Here is a 17,998-nt window from a genome sequence, read left to right on the forward strand (position 1 = left end):
CTTGTAATCTGTGTCCACTAATCTTGACGAGTGTACCCAAACAGTCTGGTATCCATCTGCAAAATTTGTATCTATAAACTTTCCTCGACCTTTCCACTCGTTAAATCCATCTCTTTTATAGTATGCCATAGCTCCCTGTTTGAAAATAGTTTCTGATGGCCGTATATTGAGCCTCAAAGCTCTCCGAATTCTTTGAGATTTCTAATTTAAGGAATGTTCTTCTAGCCATATGCAGTGCATTCAAATGCCCAGAAAAGGTAAGGCTAAACATAGTCCCCTCCCAAACTGGAGGATGATCATTCATGACTGAAGGAATTTTGTGATTTCTCCCAAAAGCCAACCGATATAGGCTGTAGCCCCCAACAATCCGTAGTGAATTATTTGCATGGACACCCATGTTAAAGCAGAAGTTAATTTGCAATTTGGCCTATCTGCCAAATTTTAAGAAGCATTTAATCTATTCCAGCATGTTTTCTCTCTCATATCCGGTTATTAAATTGACTTTCTGCAGCTGTATTCATGTTCTCACACATAACCTGAAATTCTTTGTTAGCAAATTGCTGCCCCCCCCCCAACATCAGTAAGGAAATTTGCTGGTGGCCCTAGTCCGGTCCCTATCCATTATTGCATTATCTGTTCCACAATTCTTTTCTTTACTATTTATAATCGTCAAGGTACTAAACCTAGTTTTTTTTAATGTTTTTATTGAAGTTTAACATTTTATACACTGTACATTCAGTAAGGGTGTATGTGCCAGTTACAATATACAAGTTATTTCCTTTTGAATCAATCTACCCACCCCACCCCTTGATTCCTCCTCCACCCCGCCCCCTCTTTTGCTGCTTCAGGGTCCTTTCCTGGGTCGCTTATTATACAATGGGCAGTTATCTTCTATATACTGTGCAGTTTCCCCCATCCCTTCCCTTCGTCGATTGGCCGCACCCCCATTCTTCTCCACCCCCTCCATCCTATTTTCAGCGTTTCTTTGGGGGTTCCCATTCATATAGACTTGTTCTAGGCCCCCTGATTTCTGAATCGGCTGTTTTCAGCCTCCCCCTCTTATCTCTCTCTCTGGCCTCCGCTGTTGGGGGCCTAACCCTAACCCTTCCTTGTCTGTTCCCTGCAGTCTCGTTCACTCCCATGTGCCTCCCCCTTCCCCTCACTCTATTGGCTGTTGGTCTCAAACAAGTGACCTCACGATAGCATGGTGGTTAGCATCAATGCTTCACAGCTCCAGGGTCCCAGGTTCGATTCCCGGCTGGGTCACTGTCTGTGTGGAGTCTGCACGTCCTCCCCGTGTGTGCGTGGGTTTCTTCCGGGTGCTCCGGTTTCCTCCCACAGTCCAAAGATGTGCGGGTTAGGTGGATTGGCCATGCTAAATTGCCCGTAGTGTAAGGTTAATGGGGGGATTGTTGGGTTATGGGTCTACGGGTTACGTGGGTTTAAGTAGGGTGATCATTGTTCGGCACAACATCGAGGGCCGAAGGGCCTGTTCTGTGCTGTACTGTTCTATGTTCTATGTTCTAAGTCCGAGAACAAGTTGTTGAATGGCCTCTACATTTTGTGGAAGCCATCCTCAGACAGCGAATTTGATCTTCTCCAGGTGGAAATATTCTGACAAGTCTGCCAGCCAGTCTGCAGCTGTGGGTGGTGCTGCTGATCGCCAGCTGAGCCAGATTCACCGGCGGGCGATTAAGGAAGCAAAGGCAAGGATGCCAGCCCTCTTCCCCATGAATAGCTCTGGTTGGTCCGATATCCCGAAGACTGCCACTCTTGTTAAATTTCAATAAAAACATCTTTAAAAAAACTAGGTTTAGTACTTTGACTCCCTCACCCCCACAACCTTGGGCATTGCCTCGAAGAAGCCGGTCCAAAACCAGACAAGTTTGGGGCAGGTCCAGGACATGTGGGCGTGGTTGGCCGGGCCTCCCTGGCACCGGTCACATTTGTACTCTACCTCCGGGAAGAACCCGCTCATTCGGGTTCTTATCAGGTTTGCTCTTTGCACCACTTTCAGCTGCCTTATGCATGAGGAAAGAGAGTTGGCCCTGCTCAATGCTTCACTCCAGAGTCCCCACCCTATTTCTGTCCCTAGCTCTTCCTCACATTTTCCCTGTGTTTCATCCAGTGGAGAGCGTGTCCTTTCTAATAGTCATCCGTACAGGTTCCCGCAGTTTCCCCTCTCCGGACAGTCCACGTCCACTAGTTCCTCAAGTGTTGTGTTCCTCGGGGTCCATGGGTAAGCGTTGTTTCCTTGCGGAGAAAGTTCTTGACTTGTATAAGTTGGAGTTCATTTCCATTAGGTAGCTCTAGTCTCTCCGTCAGTTTCTCCAGGGTCTCTAGTCTGTCTTCAGTGTAAAGTCTCTAACCCCGCCCTATCTCTACCTCTTAATGGTGGCATTAAGCATTGTTGGTGCGAATCTATGGTTGCTGCAGATGGGGGCCATGGTGGACATTTCTGTCAAACCAAACTACTGCCTCATCTGGTTCCAGGTTCTGAGGGTCGCTACCACTACTGAGCTTTTTGAGTATTTTGTTCGTGGGGAATGAGGTGCTTCCGTGGCGAGGGCCGAGAGGGTCGTTCCTGTACAGAATCTCTTCCATCCTTACCCATTCAGTGTGTAGCTCTCTGGTTCTTTCACCCATTCCCTTGCTCTTTCCTCTGTGGCTGCCCAGTGGTAGTACTGTAGGTTCGGGAGGGCCAGGCCCCCATGTTTCTTCTTCTTTGTCGGACTTTTTGGGAGATCCTTGGACTCTTTTTTCCCCTCCAACACACACACACACACACAAACGTCATAAGTTTTGTCTATCGAGTGTAAAACGGTCTCAGGGATGTAGATCAGTATGGACCTAAACAGGAAGAGGAACTTGGGCAGCACGTTCATCATGTACCTTCCCGTCAGGTATAGCGGGTGTGAATCCCATCTCTGTAGGTCCTTTGTTATGTTTTCCGCCAGACTGGTCAGGTTTGACATGTGGATCCGTGTCCAGTCATGGGCAATCTGGATCCCCAGTAACGGAATTTGTTTTGGGCTAGTTTAAAATGGCAGTCCCTCCAGCTCCGCCCCTCCTCCTCTCGGGTTCACAGGGAATACTTCACTCTTGCCCGGTTGAGTTTGTAGCCCGAGAAGGCTCCAAACTCTCTCAGGAGCTTCATGATTCCTTCCATTCTGCTTTGCGAGTCCAAGATGCAAAGGATAGAGATGCACCCGCATACAACAAGGCTCTATGCTCTCCGTCTCCTCTTCAAATTCCCTTCCAGCTTCTCGCTGCTCACCAGCGGCTCGACTGCCAGGGCGAATAAGAGCGGGGTCAGCAGGCATCCCTGCCTTGTGCCTCTGTGCAGCTGCAACCATTCAGAGCTGGTAGAGTTGATCCGTATGCTCGCCTTGGGAGCATTATACAGGAGTTTCACCCATGAGGTGAATCCTGCCTGGGCCCAAACCACTCTGGTACCTCAATGAGATACTTCCATTTGACCTTGTCGAAGGCATTTTCTGCATCCAGGAAGATGATCAGCTCGGTATTCTTGTCCGGGATGGGGTCAACATCACATTCAGCAGCCATCTGATGTTCGCAGTTAGCTGTCTACCTTTAACAAAGGTCGTTTGGTCCTTTGCGCCCAGCTAAAGTACGCAGTTCTCCAGCCGCATGGTCAGGACATTTGCAAGTATTTTCGCGTCTACATTGAGCAGCGAAATAGGTTTGTATAATCCAGATTCCGTTGGGCCATTTGTCCTTTTTGGGCATCAGCGATATGATGGCCTGTGTTAGTGTTGGTGGCAGGGTATTCCTTGCTAGCAAGTCCACGAACATCTCCCGCAGGTGCAGGGCAAGTGTTGTTGGAATTCTTTGTAGATGTCCGCTGAGACCCGTCCGGTCCCGGAGCCTTCCCCGCCTGCATGGAGTTGATGCTCTCCATGATCTCTCCCAGTGCTAGTGGTGCTTCCAGCCCCTTCCCCATCTATCGTTCCCCAAAACCAGCATATCCAGTCCAGCAAGGAACTGTTTCATCCCAGAGTCCCCGTTGGGGAGCTCGGAGGTGTACAGCCCCGGTAGAAGGCCTCTAATGCTTTGTTGACCTTTTTGGTTTGGCTACCAGCCCACCTCTGCAATCCTTCACTTGTGCTATTTCACTCGTGCCTGCCCACTTTCTCAGGTGGTGAACCTGCAGGCGATTAGCCTCGTCTCCATGTTCATAGAAGGTCCCCCATATCTGACTGAGTTGGTGCAATGCTTTCCTGGTGGATAGCAGGTTAAAGTCCATTTGTAGCTTTTACCTCTCTACCAGAAGCTCCAAGGTCAGAGCTTCGGAGTATCTTCTGTCCACCTCCAGAATGGAGTCGACCAGTTGCTGCCTAGCCGCCCTCTCATCCCTGTCTCTGCGTGCCTTATAGGCTATAATCACTCCTCTAATCACAGCCTTCAGTGCCTCCCAGGACGTGGAAGGTGAGACTTCCCCGTTCCGGTTGTTAGTAATGTACTCGCCTATGGCCTGTAATGTTTCCTGGCAGAAAACCTTGTCGGCAAAGTAGACGGTGTCCAACTTCCATGTGAGGCGTTGGACACGGCCCGTCTGCAACCTCACATCCATACAATGTAGAGCATGATCGGAGATTACAATCCCGGAGTATTCCACTTTGATTATCTCTGGAAGCTCCGATTTCCCCACTACAAAGAAGTCGATGCGAGTGTAGACCATGTGTATTGGCGAAAAGAACGAGAATTCTTTCTCACCTGGGTGCACAAACCGCCATGGGTCCACTGCCCTCATCTGTTCCATAAACGTTCCCAACTCTCTAGCCATGCCTGTTGTTTTCCCTATTCTGGAGATCGACATGTCCGTCAGCGGCTCCTGTACCCAGTTAAAGTCTCCCCCCACCCCAGTCTATGTCGGGAATTTCCGCCATGGTCTTCTTTACAAATTCTGTGTCGTCCCAGTTGGGCACATACACGTTCACCAGGATCACCTGTGCCCCGTCCAGAACACCTCTGACCATGACGTACCATCCTCCTTGGTCCGTAACCATCCTCGTCACAATAAACATAGCCCTCTTACTTATCAATATGGCTACTCACCTGGCTTGCGTCCTGCAGCAGGAATGGTACGTCTGTCCCACCCAGTCCTTCCTTACCTGCAGTCGGTCCTTCTCCCTAAGGTGCATCTCTTGGAGGAAGACTATGTCAGCTTTCATACTTTTCAAATGGGCGATGACTCTGGATCTTTTCACGGGCATTTGGTCCCCTAATATTCCAGGTGACGATCCTGATGGGGGGAGGTTTCTGTCCCCCCCACCTTCCTCCGGGATCAACCATACTTACCTTGTTGATGTGCCCCTGCACTCCAGGGTTTCCCTTTGTTAGGGAGCTATCCAATTTGGCCACAGGCACCGTTCTCACCATGAGGCCGGGACCCTGCACTCAAGCATTTCCCATTGCTCAGCTGCCACCTAACGTAGCCGCCAACGGTGTGTGTGCCACGTGGGTGAGCCTCTGCACTCCAGGGGTTTCCCTTTGTTCAGGGACCCTTCAAAGTGGCTGTTTGCTGTGCCATCTTGTTCCATGTTGCAGAAGCCAGTCTGGAGCCCTTCCTCCTCCTTGTAGTTTTGTTTCCACCCCACCCCCTCACTGCTCCTCCGTGTCCCTCCTCTTCTGTCGACCCCTTGGCCTCCCCCACCCCGCCCGATGCTATGTCCGCGATCTCTACCCCCCCCCCGCCCCGCCCCCGCCCCGCCAGATGCTCTCCCCACTGGGAGACGTGCTGCGGCTCCGTCTCTCATACTTCCTGGCACTAGCTTTCCCGCTGGTGTGGTAGCTCCCCTTCCAAGGTCGATCTGACCCCCTCCTACACCCAATCTGGTGTCCCTACTATCCCCTCCTCACCCTTTCCTGTGCTCTGCTGCACTCGCACCCTCCTTTCTTTCTATGAGCTTGTTCCCCTGTTCATAGCGAGGTGATGCAGTCCCGCGCAAAGTTGTCTGTTGACTTCCTCCGCCTCCTCTGTGCCATCCTCACCGCTGCCTCTGTTGCTGCCTGACTAAACCGTTCTTCCGGACGAACATGTCTGCTTCTGCAGGGGCAGTAACATAATGTTGCTTGCCTAAAATGTTACACTGAACCTGGCTGAGAATAGCATCCCGAATCCGACTTTGTTTATAAAAAGGGCCAACTTTGCCTTGTTAAATTCTGCCTGCGCTTTGCCAGGTCCTCCCCAATGCCTAGGTAGATTCTGATTTTATGTCCCTCCCAGTTACATGCCTTCATCTGTCTGGCCCAATGAAGGATCCTTTCCCGGTTATGGTACTTGTGCAGGTTGACTATTACCGCTCTCGTCAGCACCCCTGCCTTGGGCTTTGGTTGGAGTGACCTGTGAACCCTGACGATCTCCTGCGGCTTGGGGGAAGCTATCCCTCCCCACTTGGTTGCCCAGCATTTGGGCCACGTAGCCGGTCGGGTCCCTGCCCACGATTCCCTCTGGCAGACCTACTATTTGGATGTTCTGCTGCCTCGACCGATTTTCTTGGTCCCTGACCTTCCCTTTCAGGCTCCCCTGGCTCACCACCAACCTCTTGATTTCGGTCTCCAGAGTAACAATTCGGTCACTCTGGTCCATCGATGCCTTTTCCAGTTCCCTTATCATACTCCTCTGGGCTTCCAGTCACTTTCCCATGCCATCAAGAGCCATCTGCATGGCAGCTAGCGCTTCCGCCAACTTGACTGCTGCCTTTTTCTCGGCATTGATGTTGTCTTTTATTGCTTTCAGTTCCCTGGTGAGGAACATCTTCCATCGCCTGGAGGGGGGGCGTGGCTGGTCTCGCTCTCTTAGGGGTGGCAGGGGACCCCTCGCCTCATGAGTCTGCAGACCCGCTTGCTCGCCACTCCTGCCCCTTGCCGCAGTTCTTGGTGTCCCTGCGGCCTCTTGAGCTGCTGCTTCCTGGCGTTTTCTCTCTATATATTATCATTGCAGGTGCAGGGATGTTTTAGTCCAATTTTGCGGGCTAAATTCAGTCAAAAGTGCCTATTTTGTTGTCTTATGGAGGAGAGCCACCTGATGTACGACTACTCAGCGCATCCCTGTCGGACTAAATCTAGTTGTCAAGTCTACAAAGTATGAAATGAAAATACTCTTCTCTTTATCCCACATATTAAGATCCATAGTAACAACTTTCTAACATAGTAACAGTTTTCTAGACTCTGTTCTCTGATGCCAACAGTACTTCCTTAATTTCTTTACAAGAAAAATTAGGTTTCATTAGCGGGATACAAGTGTCCAATAGTGTGTATGGCCACAGTTATTCCAAATATGATGGCCATGTCACTTTCCATGTTAAGTTTCATGTGTGCTTTCTTCATCAATGGTCGGCTCAATAATGAAGGTATTTCACTGGATACAACATCTATGCTAATGAAATTATTTAATCTTATGATTTTACTGGGAATCACTACTGGTGCTGGGTCTGGGGCTGGTTTAGCACAGTGGGCTAAATAGCTGGCTTCCAATGCAGAACAATGCCAACAGTGCGGGTTCAATTCCCGTACTGGCCTCCCGAACAGGCGCCGGAATGTGACGACTAGCGGCTTTTCACAGTAACTTCATTGAAGCCTGCTTGTGATAATAAGCGATTATTATTACTCTTCAATGTTCTAAGGGTGTTCCCATCCCCAATCTGGGGGCTGGTTTAGCTCAGTGGGCTAGAAAGCTGGTATATGATGCAGAATAAGGCCAGCAGCGCGGGTTCAATTCCCGTGCCAGCTGAGAATTCTGAATTGTTCATCCGTGTACCCGAACAGGCAAACTCATGGAACGTCCAAATTCCTTAGCCTTGTTCCGATCTTTGTCACATAAAGAGTCTAGGTAACATTTAAATCAGTCTATTCTACATATTGTAGATGTACAGCCGCCATCTAATATGGCACAATTGAATGACTCTGCGACCAGCACTTTCATCATCAGACTGAAGCTTCTCGTTGCTAAGATAATGCATTCTCTTGGGTTAATATCTTCTTCTTCAGAATCTTCCGTGTTATTTTTGGTTTCAAACACTATTATATTGCTTAGGACAGTTTATTGCATTATGCAACATTGAATCACACTTAAAACAATGATTGACCACACCCTGGGCATTTGTGGGGGGTTACCTTTTCGCTTGAAATTTCCTAATTCATTCCCCCTGCCATAATTGTTAAAGGTCTTTTCATCTTCATTGTTTTTAGTGATAATATTTCTCGGTATTGATGTTTGCAGCCCATTTCTAGACCACCTCACTATCCTGTTAACATAGTGTCTTCCATAGTGTCTTATTGCCGATTGGCACTTATGCCATTTGAGTCACGAAGGCAGAGGGAAGGAATATTTCCCCAGGAACTTGTTTTAGAACCTCTGACATTTGTTCTCGTGTGTCTTTCTGCAAATTTAACTCCCTCCAAAAGAAGAAGAATATCCATATTTGTAACTTTGGCACAGTCCAATAACCTAAACGCAAGCACGGATTGAGGAATTTCTAGACTGAAATTTTGCAGCCTTGTATACAGTCTGATAAATTCCATTATGTTCTCTTTGATAGAGGTATGTTAGGGACACCTAGTCAACTCTCAACAGTGGCTAAAAGACTGGACCACGACCATAACTTTAAATATTTTTAAGACTGTGTGGAAATATTGATTCGTTCCAGGAGTGATATAATAAATAGGGCTTGGTTATTTTATAGACAGACTTTATTAAAACAAAATAAAAAACAATATTTAACTTTTTAAACTTCAACACTAACAGATTACATATAGTTTCTTAATCTTAACACACTAGTTCCATTGAACAACACTGGAACAGAACATGCAGCTCTCATGCCACTTTCACAGGCAAAGGCAATACCTGAATTTATGAAGCAAATTTTCTCCTGGCATGGACATTCATTCTGAACCCCTTTTCCAAAGCCTGCCTTGGTGGCAACTTTCAAGACATTCTCAGTCGATTTCCAAAGCCTTCTCCTGTACCTGTTCAGAACAGCATTCTTTCTCTCTCTCTCTAAGCTCCGTCCAGGCACTCAAACAAAGGTTGTCTGCTGGGGCTTCCAGGCATGAACCCAGGCGTTATCTTGGCTGTTTCATTGCCCACTCCCGTTTATACAAAAGAACAAAGCAATGCTATTTATATGCAACTAACCTCCCATTGACGGGCAAAGAGGCCATCAGATTCTAATGGGATAATAGCTGGTAAGACAGGAGTGTCCTGAAGAACAATGGATCTGGGGCATCCTATGTATTCCCACTAACTAGTTTAAGTCTGACTGGGACAATGTAACTCGGCCAGATGTGGGCGTATCCCTCCCACTCTGTGCTAGCAGGTTTTTTCCATCAGTCTATTTAATCCCTAAATTGTCTGCTACATTGGGGTCTCATTTTGGATCCAATTTCCTCATATCTCCCAGGCATGACAGGTATCCTTCAGCTTTCTAAATTTGTCAAAATCACATAAGCACTTGATCAGTCATCCTTTTTGTAAATCTTATCCATGAAAGTTAATAATGTATCCAAACCTTCATCTGAGTTTAGATGCTCTGGCTCCTGTTCTGTAAAAACCTTGCATAAGTGCCAAGGCCATTCCTTGCTATTGCTTGGACAAGGAAGTAACTCATGTTGGTGCAGCATGAGGCACAATGGTTAGCACTGCTGCCTCACAGCGCCAGAGACCAGGGTTCAATTACGGTTTTGGGTCATTGTCTGTGTGGAATTTGTACATTCTCCCCGTGTCTGCGTGGGTTTCCTCCAGGTGCTCCAGTTTCCTCCCACAGTCCAAAGATGTGGTTAGGTGGATTGGCCATGATATTTTGCCTATTAACGTCCAAACAATGCGTGCAGGTTAGGTTAAAGAGTTATTTGGATCGGACGTGGGAGTGAGCTTGGGTGAAGTGCTCTTTCAGAGAGTCGGTGCAGACTCGATGGGCTGAATGGCCTCTTTCTGCTCTGTAAGGATTCTATTATTCTATGATGATTCTCTATCCACATGGTAACTTCAATCTTCTATTGGTCATCTGGTGATTCTCGGAGAACAGTGGTGAGGTAGTCATACCCAATGCTCTACACTTGGATTCAACCATTTGTTTTCCAAATTACTCAAAATCACTCATCAGGTTAGAATTCAGAACATAGTCTTTTTGTCCAAAGAAATCTTAGTTTGCAATCCTTTTTCTTACAGGTAGAAACCATCCGCTGCTACCATTGTTAAGCTCTGATGATAACGATATAATAGGAGCTAGGAAGTAAGTCTTGACTTCTTCAACTCCAGGTTTTTGTTCAGTAATCACTTTCCAACACAAAGTGCTTGGGAATCTGAAGGACGTGAAAATTGCTTGCCATTTTCAACGAACTGATTGGAACTTCATTACCGGAATAATGTTTTGCTAAAGCATTTTAAAAATGCAAGCTGCAAAATAGAATCAGCCAACCGACAGGAATTCTGTTCCAAATTTAGACAGTTTAAGTAAAGGCAAAAGACAATAATAAATCATCTCAGTCAATGTCCTGCAATCAGGCAGCACATATTCTTGACACCCAAACTTTTCAGCCACTGTTTAGTAGGTTTCAACTCTCCTTCCATTCCAAACTGAAACATTAAACAGTCAAAATTCAAGCCTTATTACAATAGCATGAAAGCCAGTCATAATGAATAGTGCACTGCACCGAACAGTAGGAAGATTAATGATATAACACTTTAATTCTGCTGCTCACGATCTCACTTGTGAGGAAGGCCTAATACAGGCTAGCCACTGTGCGAAGGTCAATTGTTCATCAGTTATTTTTACATTTGCACAATATCTTATTCGCGGAATGACAAAAACATCTCATATTCAAATCATTATCTTTTTTGCAGTAACTGCTTTTTTTTAATAGTTCTGTAACTACTGAAGAGAAAGCTGCATGGAGGGACAGGGGTAAAAGTGTTGGGCTGGATTCTCCGTCGGCGGGTTCCTCCATTTCGCTGACAGCGCACTCACGCCCGCAGATTTCCCAACAGTGCGGAGTGCCCACAATGGGAAGCCCTATTGTCCGGCTGCCGGGATGGTGATCCATCTGCCGGCAGGGCGGCCCGCACCAGAAAACGGGTACAGCGGCACGGAGAATCCCGCCGCTAATGTTGAAGTCAAAGTGTCCGAAAATGACAGGCCTGGGAATAAAGTTTAGAATCCTCTGTGCTGACTTAATAATCCATCGCTCAAGACAGACAATTCTGCCATATTCTAGACTTCTGCTGATGACTAATAAACCAATCTAATTTACTAACAGAATCTGGAGAGATGGACCCATTAAGCAGGGACATGGATCCTTCTTACTCAACTCCAGATATCTCAGTAAGTCAATACCCCAAGGGTAGTGACACATAGCAGGAAGCATGCTACCATTGGTAAGCGGCACAGTTTTGGTGGTTAGAATTAATCTGTACAATGGCACATATCCGAGGGATCCAAATGTTAGACACTACCAACCTGTCCGAAAAGCTAACTTAGGGATAGGATAGGCTTTCCTCCCTATTGGGCAAACAAACACGACATTTGATTTCTAGCGTGGTTTGGAGACTTGTCAAATGCTAATGGTTTTATGTCAAATAAAATAAATGAACTTTCACTTATGCTAAAAATATATAAGAATTATAGTTGAGATATTTAAGATAACTTGTTTTCATTCAAAATAGTCAGATCTTCAGCAAAATATTTAAAATGATAAAACATTGATTTTTCCTTAACTGTTAAAACGAAATGGCATTTAATTGATTACAGCAGTTGACACTGCCACAATGCCGAGTAATTTTTTCAAGGTAGTGTTTATGAAGTTGATCAGATATTACATTTTGCTAGGAGCAGTGTATATTTAAAGATTGAATTAAGGCTAAATAGATTTGTCACCTGTTTTTGTAAAGCAAGCTGTCCCTCCACTTCTTGGACTTTGCGTTCAAGATCTTGCTTTAGATTCTTATACTCATCGCGCTGCCCGTCAATCTTAGAGTCGTTTGAACTGTATTTAAATCAGACAAAACAACAGTTATGAATCACAAATTATTTCATATTTTTTTAAATATTAAAGCATGATAAGAAAGAAAACAGACAAGTCCTAAACCCAGATGTAAAACACATAGTCATACAGTTGATTAATGTCATGATCCTAGCTGATGTTAACACTGGCCAAGTCAGATCCCTGAGTGGAACCTGGTTTGATGGATCCTGTTGGATTCAACAATTGTAGAGAGGGGTCCTTTGAAATGTTGCCTAAAATATTCTGGAAAATAAAATGATTCTTGAAAATTATTGAATTTGTAGAAATGTGAGTAAGTTATAAAACTGGCTAATCTTTTGAATAGTGTCCATGACTGTCTCAAACGTTAACAGTAATGTCCTGCAGGTACTCTTACTGATATGAGGGTACATTCAACGAGTTTGAAACAATTTCATAACTGAGACCAGATGTGACGTAGGGAGTTTGAACGCGGGACAAGGGTCGTGGAAAGATAATTAATTTGGAGTAATTGATTAATGTCTAATTAACCAATCGCCTCTTAAGTGACTGGCACTTTCCTGAATGAATCAAGGGAGTCTCAACTGATAATTAGAACCAATGAAACCAAGTAAGGGGCTAAACCCAGATAAGGATTCCCTTAAGAATGTGATCCGTTTGACTGATTAGAGAGATAAATCTTAGCCGTAGGAGAATCCTTGAAGCATTGGTAAAAATTAATTTTACAGCCTTTTGTTGAAATGACTTTAATTTTGTAAATCTGGAGTCACTTTTATCTTGAACGTTTTGCTTCCACTCGGTGTCCCAAGGACATTTCGAGACACACAGGAAAAAGTCTTTCCAGTTAATTTTGCGTGAATGTACCGAAATGTGTTCTTAAAGAAATAAACATTACTTTACATTCATTCAACCGGACTGAGACCTTATCTATGAGCGAGGGAAATCGTACTGATCCTAACTTTTTTTGGTTTAGATAGGTGGAAGGCAGCACTAGAACAGAATCACAGGAGTCAGCTGAAGAACATTTAACAAAAGACTAAAACATTTATTAAACAAAATGAACTGATACTCTACTCCTTCATCCCAACTATACATTTACAGATGTATAGAGATTTGTGAGGATAAAACAAGTTACAAGATCTAGCTTATATTCTAATATTCATAGTAAGTGCACAAGTCGATGTAAACCAATATGCGAAATATGGTTAGATAACCCACGCTCTGAAACCAAGTTGCAAATACCACCTAAAGCAATCCTAGATTTGAAACACTGTGAGCCAGCTGATCTCACTTGAATTCTGTCTTCCATACAAGGGGTTCCAATCTCTGCTCCCGAAGAATGTGTCTTGGAATCTTCCCCCAAATAGCGCTTTCTCCTGGATGTCATCACCAAGGTTCCACTTCCAAAGGTTTCAACCTCTCCTTCCTGGATCGCCATGTGCATTCAAGCTTTGCTTTCACACAATCTTTGATATAACCAGCCATGCAAACAGAACACCCTGTTTCACAGGCCTGTAGTAAGGGGTCACCAACCTTCTGGTCATTTTGGATCTCTGGTTTCTCGCAAGTCCTCTTTGTTTTCCCTCTGCTTTCTGCAGTTTTGCTTTTTGGAGTCTCTCCTTCCCTTCACTCTTAACTTTACTTAACAGGACTCTTTTTTCCCAGATTCCTGTTCTTTGTTCCTGTTTATTGTCACTTTTTATTGTCAATGTTTATTGTCACTGGCTTCTATTCTTCTCCCTGGTTTCAGGACATGTCTGTTCTTTAGCCTGGGGCTGGCAGCCTCTCTCATGTCCCTGTTCCAGCAGATGACGTGTTAGGTCCTTACTCTAAGTTACATTCTTTCAACAGAACTCAAACTTTGTTTGCTGCCTCTTTGGGACCCTGGTTGCTCAGCAATAGACCAGTTGTTTAATACCTTGTGGTTGTTTTAGAGTTGTAAAAGCCTCATTAATATGCAGGGATCTTTTAAAGTGAAACTAAAAATGAAATTTCCTTAACACACAGCTGCAGAAGTAAAAATTAAACTTAAATGTATAACTATGGGCAGCATGGTGGTGCAGTGGTTAGCATTGCTGCCTCACGGCGTTGAGGTCGCGGGTTTGATCTCGGCTCTGGGTCACTGACCGTGTGGAGTTTGCACATCCTTCCCGTGTCTTCTTGGGTTTTGCCCCCACAAGCCAAAAATGTGAAGGGTAGGTGGATTGGCCACACTAAATTACCCCTTAATTAGAAAAACACTATATTGGCGATTGTTTCTGCAGTCGGAAAATGCCGTTCTCTCTTCACATCTCCTTTTAAAATTGCAGTAGTGGGGCAGGGGGCAGCACGGTGGTGCAGTGGTTAGCACTGCTGCCTCACGACGCCAAGGTCCCAGGTTTGCTTCCGACTCTGGGTCACTGTCTGTGTGGAGTTTGTCCATTCTCCCCATGTCTGCGTGGGTTTCACCCCCACAACCCAAAAAGATATCCAGCGTAGGTGAATTAGCCACGTTAAATTGCCCCTTAATTGAAAAAAAAGAACTGGGTACTCTAAAAAAAAAATTAGAAGCACATAAATATAAATATAAATAATTTAAAACTATCCCTATTTCCTAACACTTACTTGCACAATGTCTATTAAGTAAAGTTACTTTGAATTCTGCCAACAACATCTCATGGGGGTGGGGCAGGGGAGTGGGCCTGGGTAGGGTGCTCTTTCAGAAGATTGGTGCAGACTTGATAGGCTGAATGGCCTCCTTCTGCACTGTAGGGATTCAGAAAAAAAGGGACAGCCAGTACAATCTGTTGACTCAATCAGGCTTTGAAATTGAAACTATTGATACACTATTTAATTTTCAATGTCATATCATACATAGGCAAAAAAGTTAAAGGCGTTGAATATAGTTGAGCTACAATGATGGATCCAGGTACAATGCACAACATTGTGCTGAGTTAGCTAGTTATAACTGAGGTAGTAGTTGACTCTCAATGTCTTAAAATTATGGCAGGGGAGAGATGGTGAACCCATCTACTCCTGGTAACTCTTAATATAAATGCCCTCATGTGGTTCTCTATTGAGGAAATGTGTGGACTTTTCTGCAAAGCCAAGGACATTGAACAGCCTATAGAGCTAATTTCTAAATAAGGTCACTCGGTATGTACTAACAGAAAAATGAATGTGCTAGAAACCAGGCCCAGGGAGCAGTCACTACCTTTGCTAATGGAAAGGAGGGACGAAAGTCAAAAATCGAAAATGCATAGCATTGGAAATCCAATAGTATTTCATTAAATTCTGCTACTTAACCTGGCATGATTTAAAAGTCAAGTAGGAAAATGTATCTCAAAATTCCAAGAAGAAACACTATAATTGGTGATTGTTTCTGCAGTCGGAAAACACCATTCTCTCTTCACATCTCCTTTTAAAATTGCAGTAGTGGGGCAGCACGGTGGTGCAGTGGTTAGCATTGCTGCCTCACGGCGCCGAGATCCCAGGTCCGATCCCGGCTCTGGGTCACTGTCCGTGTGGAATTTGCACATTCTCCCCGTGTCTGAATGGGTTTCGCCCCCACAACCCAAAAGATGTGCAGGGTAGGTGGATTGGCCAGGCTAAATTGCCCCTTAATAGGAAAAAATGAATTGGGTACTCTAAAAAAAAATTTTAAATTGCAGTAGTGACTTTAATTTCTATTCTACAGATTCCTTTACATTAGGGAAAGGTCTATATGGACTAGGAATATATAAAACCATACTGTTGACCTATACAGAATTCAACCTATCTGGAGTCAGTAAAATGACGATTAATGACATCTATTCTCACTTACCTTCATTGGCCCTTCAGAGCCTGCCATGCAAGTCGGTAGCAATTATAATATAGTAACAGAAAGTCTGTGCAGCATTGCAGTTTCAAATAGAAGGGAACAAAAATCATTTAAGGGCCAGAGTAGCTTTGCCATTTCAACAGGGTTGAAATCACATGGTTTCCCATAACATTTTACTTTCAAAAGGCAAGCAGATAACACAAAGTGGGTTTCAAACAATATAAAATTACCGATGAACCATAATATTTCTAAAACCATAACAACGCTATCCACAAACCCATAGACATTCTCATGTATGATTACCCTCAGCTTGACCTTACCTGCGTATTTTTTCTATTTCCAGTTGATGTGTTTTTACTGTCTGTTGGTATTGGAACTGTAGATTAATCCGCGTCTTTGTCTCCTTTGCAACAAGTTCTTGCATTTTATCAATCTGAATCTGCAGATCACTGATCTCTGCCCGTTTACAGCTTTCTGTAATCTTTAGTTGAGCAAACATGGCATCATACCGTTCCAAATCCCGATCTCGTTCCTCCAGTACTTTTAGGTTGAACAAAAAGTCCTCTTTCAGTATTTTAAATTTTTCTTGCTGGTCTTTGAGTTTTGCTTGTGAATTTTGAAGTGCAGTCTCTAACGACTGAATGTGACGTATCTGCAGGTCCTTCCATTCTTGTTCCTTTTGAGCAAGGAGCTTATCAAAATTATTTTCTTGAAGCATTCTGGGAAGTTACACCCTATAAATATAACAAAACAGGTTACTCTAACATATAGTAACACTGAGCATTGAATGCTTCTTGCAGTTCCCAAAATAGAAAACTTTCTTCCAGCATTACTGACCAAATCGTTAAACTGCCTTATATTCTGTACAAATACTGACTGAATTATTGTGTACTGCCAATTTTTCAGGAGCCATTATGTAACCAGTTAGGAATGGGTTGGATAATTATTGAATACGATAAGAAATGTATTAAAATATTCCATCAAGTACAATGGTTTGAGGCTCAAGATGAAGCCACTTTTGTTTCTCTCTTGTTCTAAAAATACACTTTATTCATTAAATTTGTAATGGTACATTACAGTTAAATTTAACTCTGGCAGTTCACATACAGATTAATTATGTTAAATACGGTACATGAAGCACAAGGATACCTCAATCCACTTACACTGACAGATTGCATCCACATTATTATATTAAACATTTCCTGATGCATACTGTACAAACAAAAGAGGATTTTACGCTAAATTATAGGGACAGTTCCAAAAAATAACCTTATAAACTTTTTATTTGTAGCAGACAGTAATATCATACAATTGACATTCATGGTTGCATCAACTTTAAAACTTCTTCAGTGTAGATGGCATTGACAGCATCCATGACATTGACTTGAATGACCTGGAAAAGAAATGTTAAAAATGCTATGGTCAGGTTTTCCAGTCTACTCAGGACAGCCTTTGTAAAGTATATTTCTTTCAGCACTTTATGTTAGAACAGTGCAGCTAATAGCCTACGTGCAAGTTTCTTGCTGTCAGCAGCGTTTCTAAATATACACAATCCACCTTTACCACAGAGACAGATTTTCTAGTGGGAGGGTTTTGTTAAAGATTCTCCCTTTGGAAGTTCAAAACCACGTTCCTATATTTGTGTCAAAGGGAATCTTTAGTAGTGGCAGCAGTTTAGGTACTATACCATAAAGGGGTGGCATAATCCCAAAATAATTAATGTACTGATCCAAGTAAAATGCAAAACTTCATTTTTTCAACAGAAGCATTGGCCAATTGTTCAGCAAGAGCAAAATAATCTACACCACATTTCAGTGTGTATTTTGTTATCCGACATCAGACATCTGTATAGATATACGGCATGCAATTGTTAGCTGGCCAGCTACACAATTAAGAAATTAGCAAATTAATTATCCAGCACAGCATTAGCAGGAGATTTTATGGCATGGGGACATGGACCATATGCTGCAGACAATGATAAAGCTCCAGTCTCCAATATCTTATTAAGCTTCTGGTACTAAGACTACATAAAAGTCTCATTGTTTGAAATAAGAGTAACTCTAATGGGATGTGGAATGCAACAGCAGCTTCAGTATTACTCAGCAGTTTCATACACCTTCTTTGATATGTAATGAAATGTTCTTGCTGGGTATTCTCAAATATTTCCATAGAATAACTTACAGAATCAACTGTGAA

General features: G+C 43.9%; 1 protein-coding gene across 5 annotated transcripts in view; it reads right to left on the reverse strand.

Moving 5' to 3' along the window:
- ccdc57 (coiled-coil domain containing 57) overlaps positions 1 to 17,998 on the reverse strand; it is a 276,573-nt gene that overhangs the window by 228,148 nt on the left and 30,427 nt on the right. For 4 of the 5 annotated variants that reach the window (XM_038776870.1, XM_038776871.1, XM_038776872.1 and 1 more), the window contains exons 2-3: positions 16,123 to 16,536; positions 11,898 to 12,006 (exon numbers count right to left, since the gene is read on the reverse strand). In XM_038776870.1, the coding sequence (XP_038632798.1) occupies positions 11,898 to 12,006; positions 16,123 to 16,520 (507 nt within the window). In that variant the 5' untranslated portion in view covers positions 16,521 to 16,536. Of the gene's footprint in view, positions 1 to 11,897; positions 12,007 to 16,122; positions 16,537 to 17,071; positions 17,196 to 17,998 lie in introns of all 5 variants that reach the window. The other variant, XM_038776869.1, reaches the window with a different exon arrangement.

This window comes from Scyliorhinus canicula, chromosome 18, assembly GCF_902713615.1.
Source record: "Scyliorhinus canicula chromosome 18, sScyCan1.1, whole genome shotgun sequence".
In the NCBI taxonomy this organism is placed as follows: domain Eukaryota; kingdom Metazoa; phylum Chordata; class Chondrichthyes; order Carcharhiniformes; family Scyliorhinidae; genus Scyliorhinus; species Scyliorhinus canicula.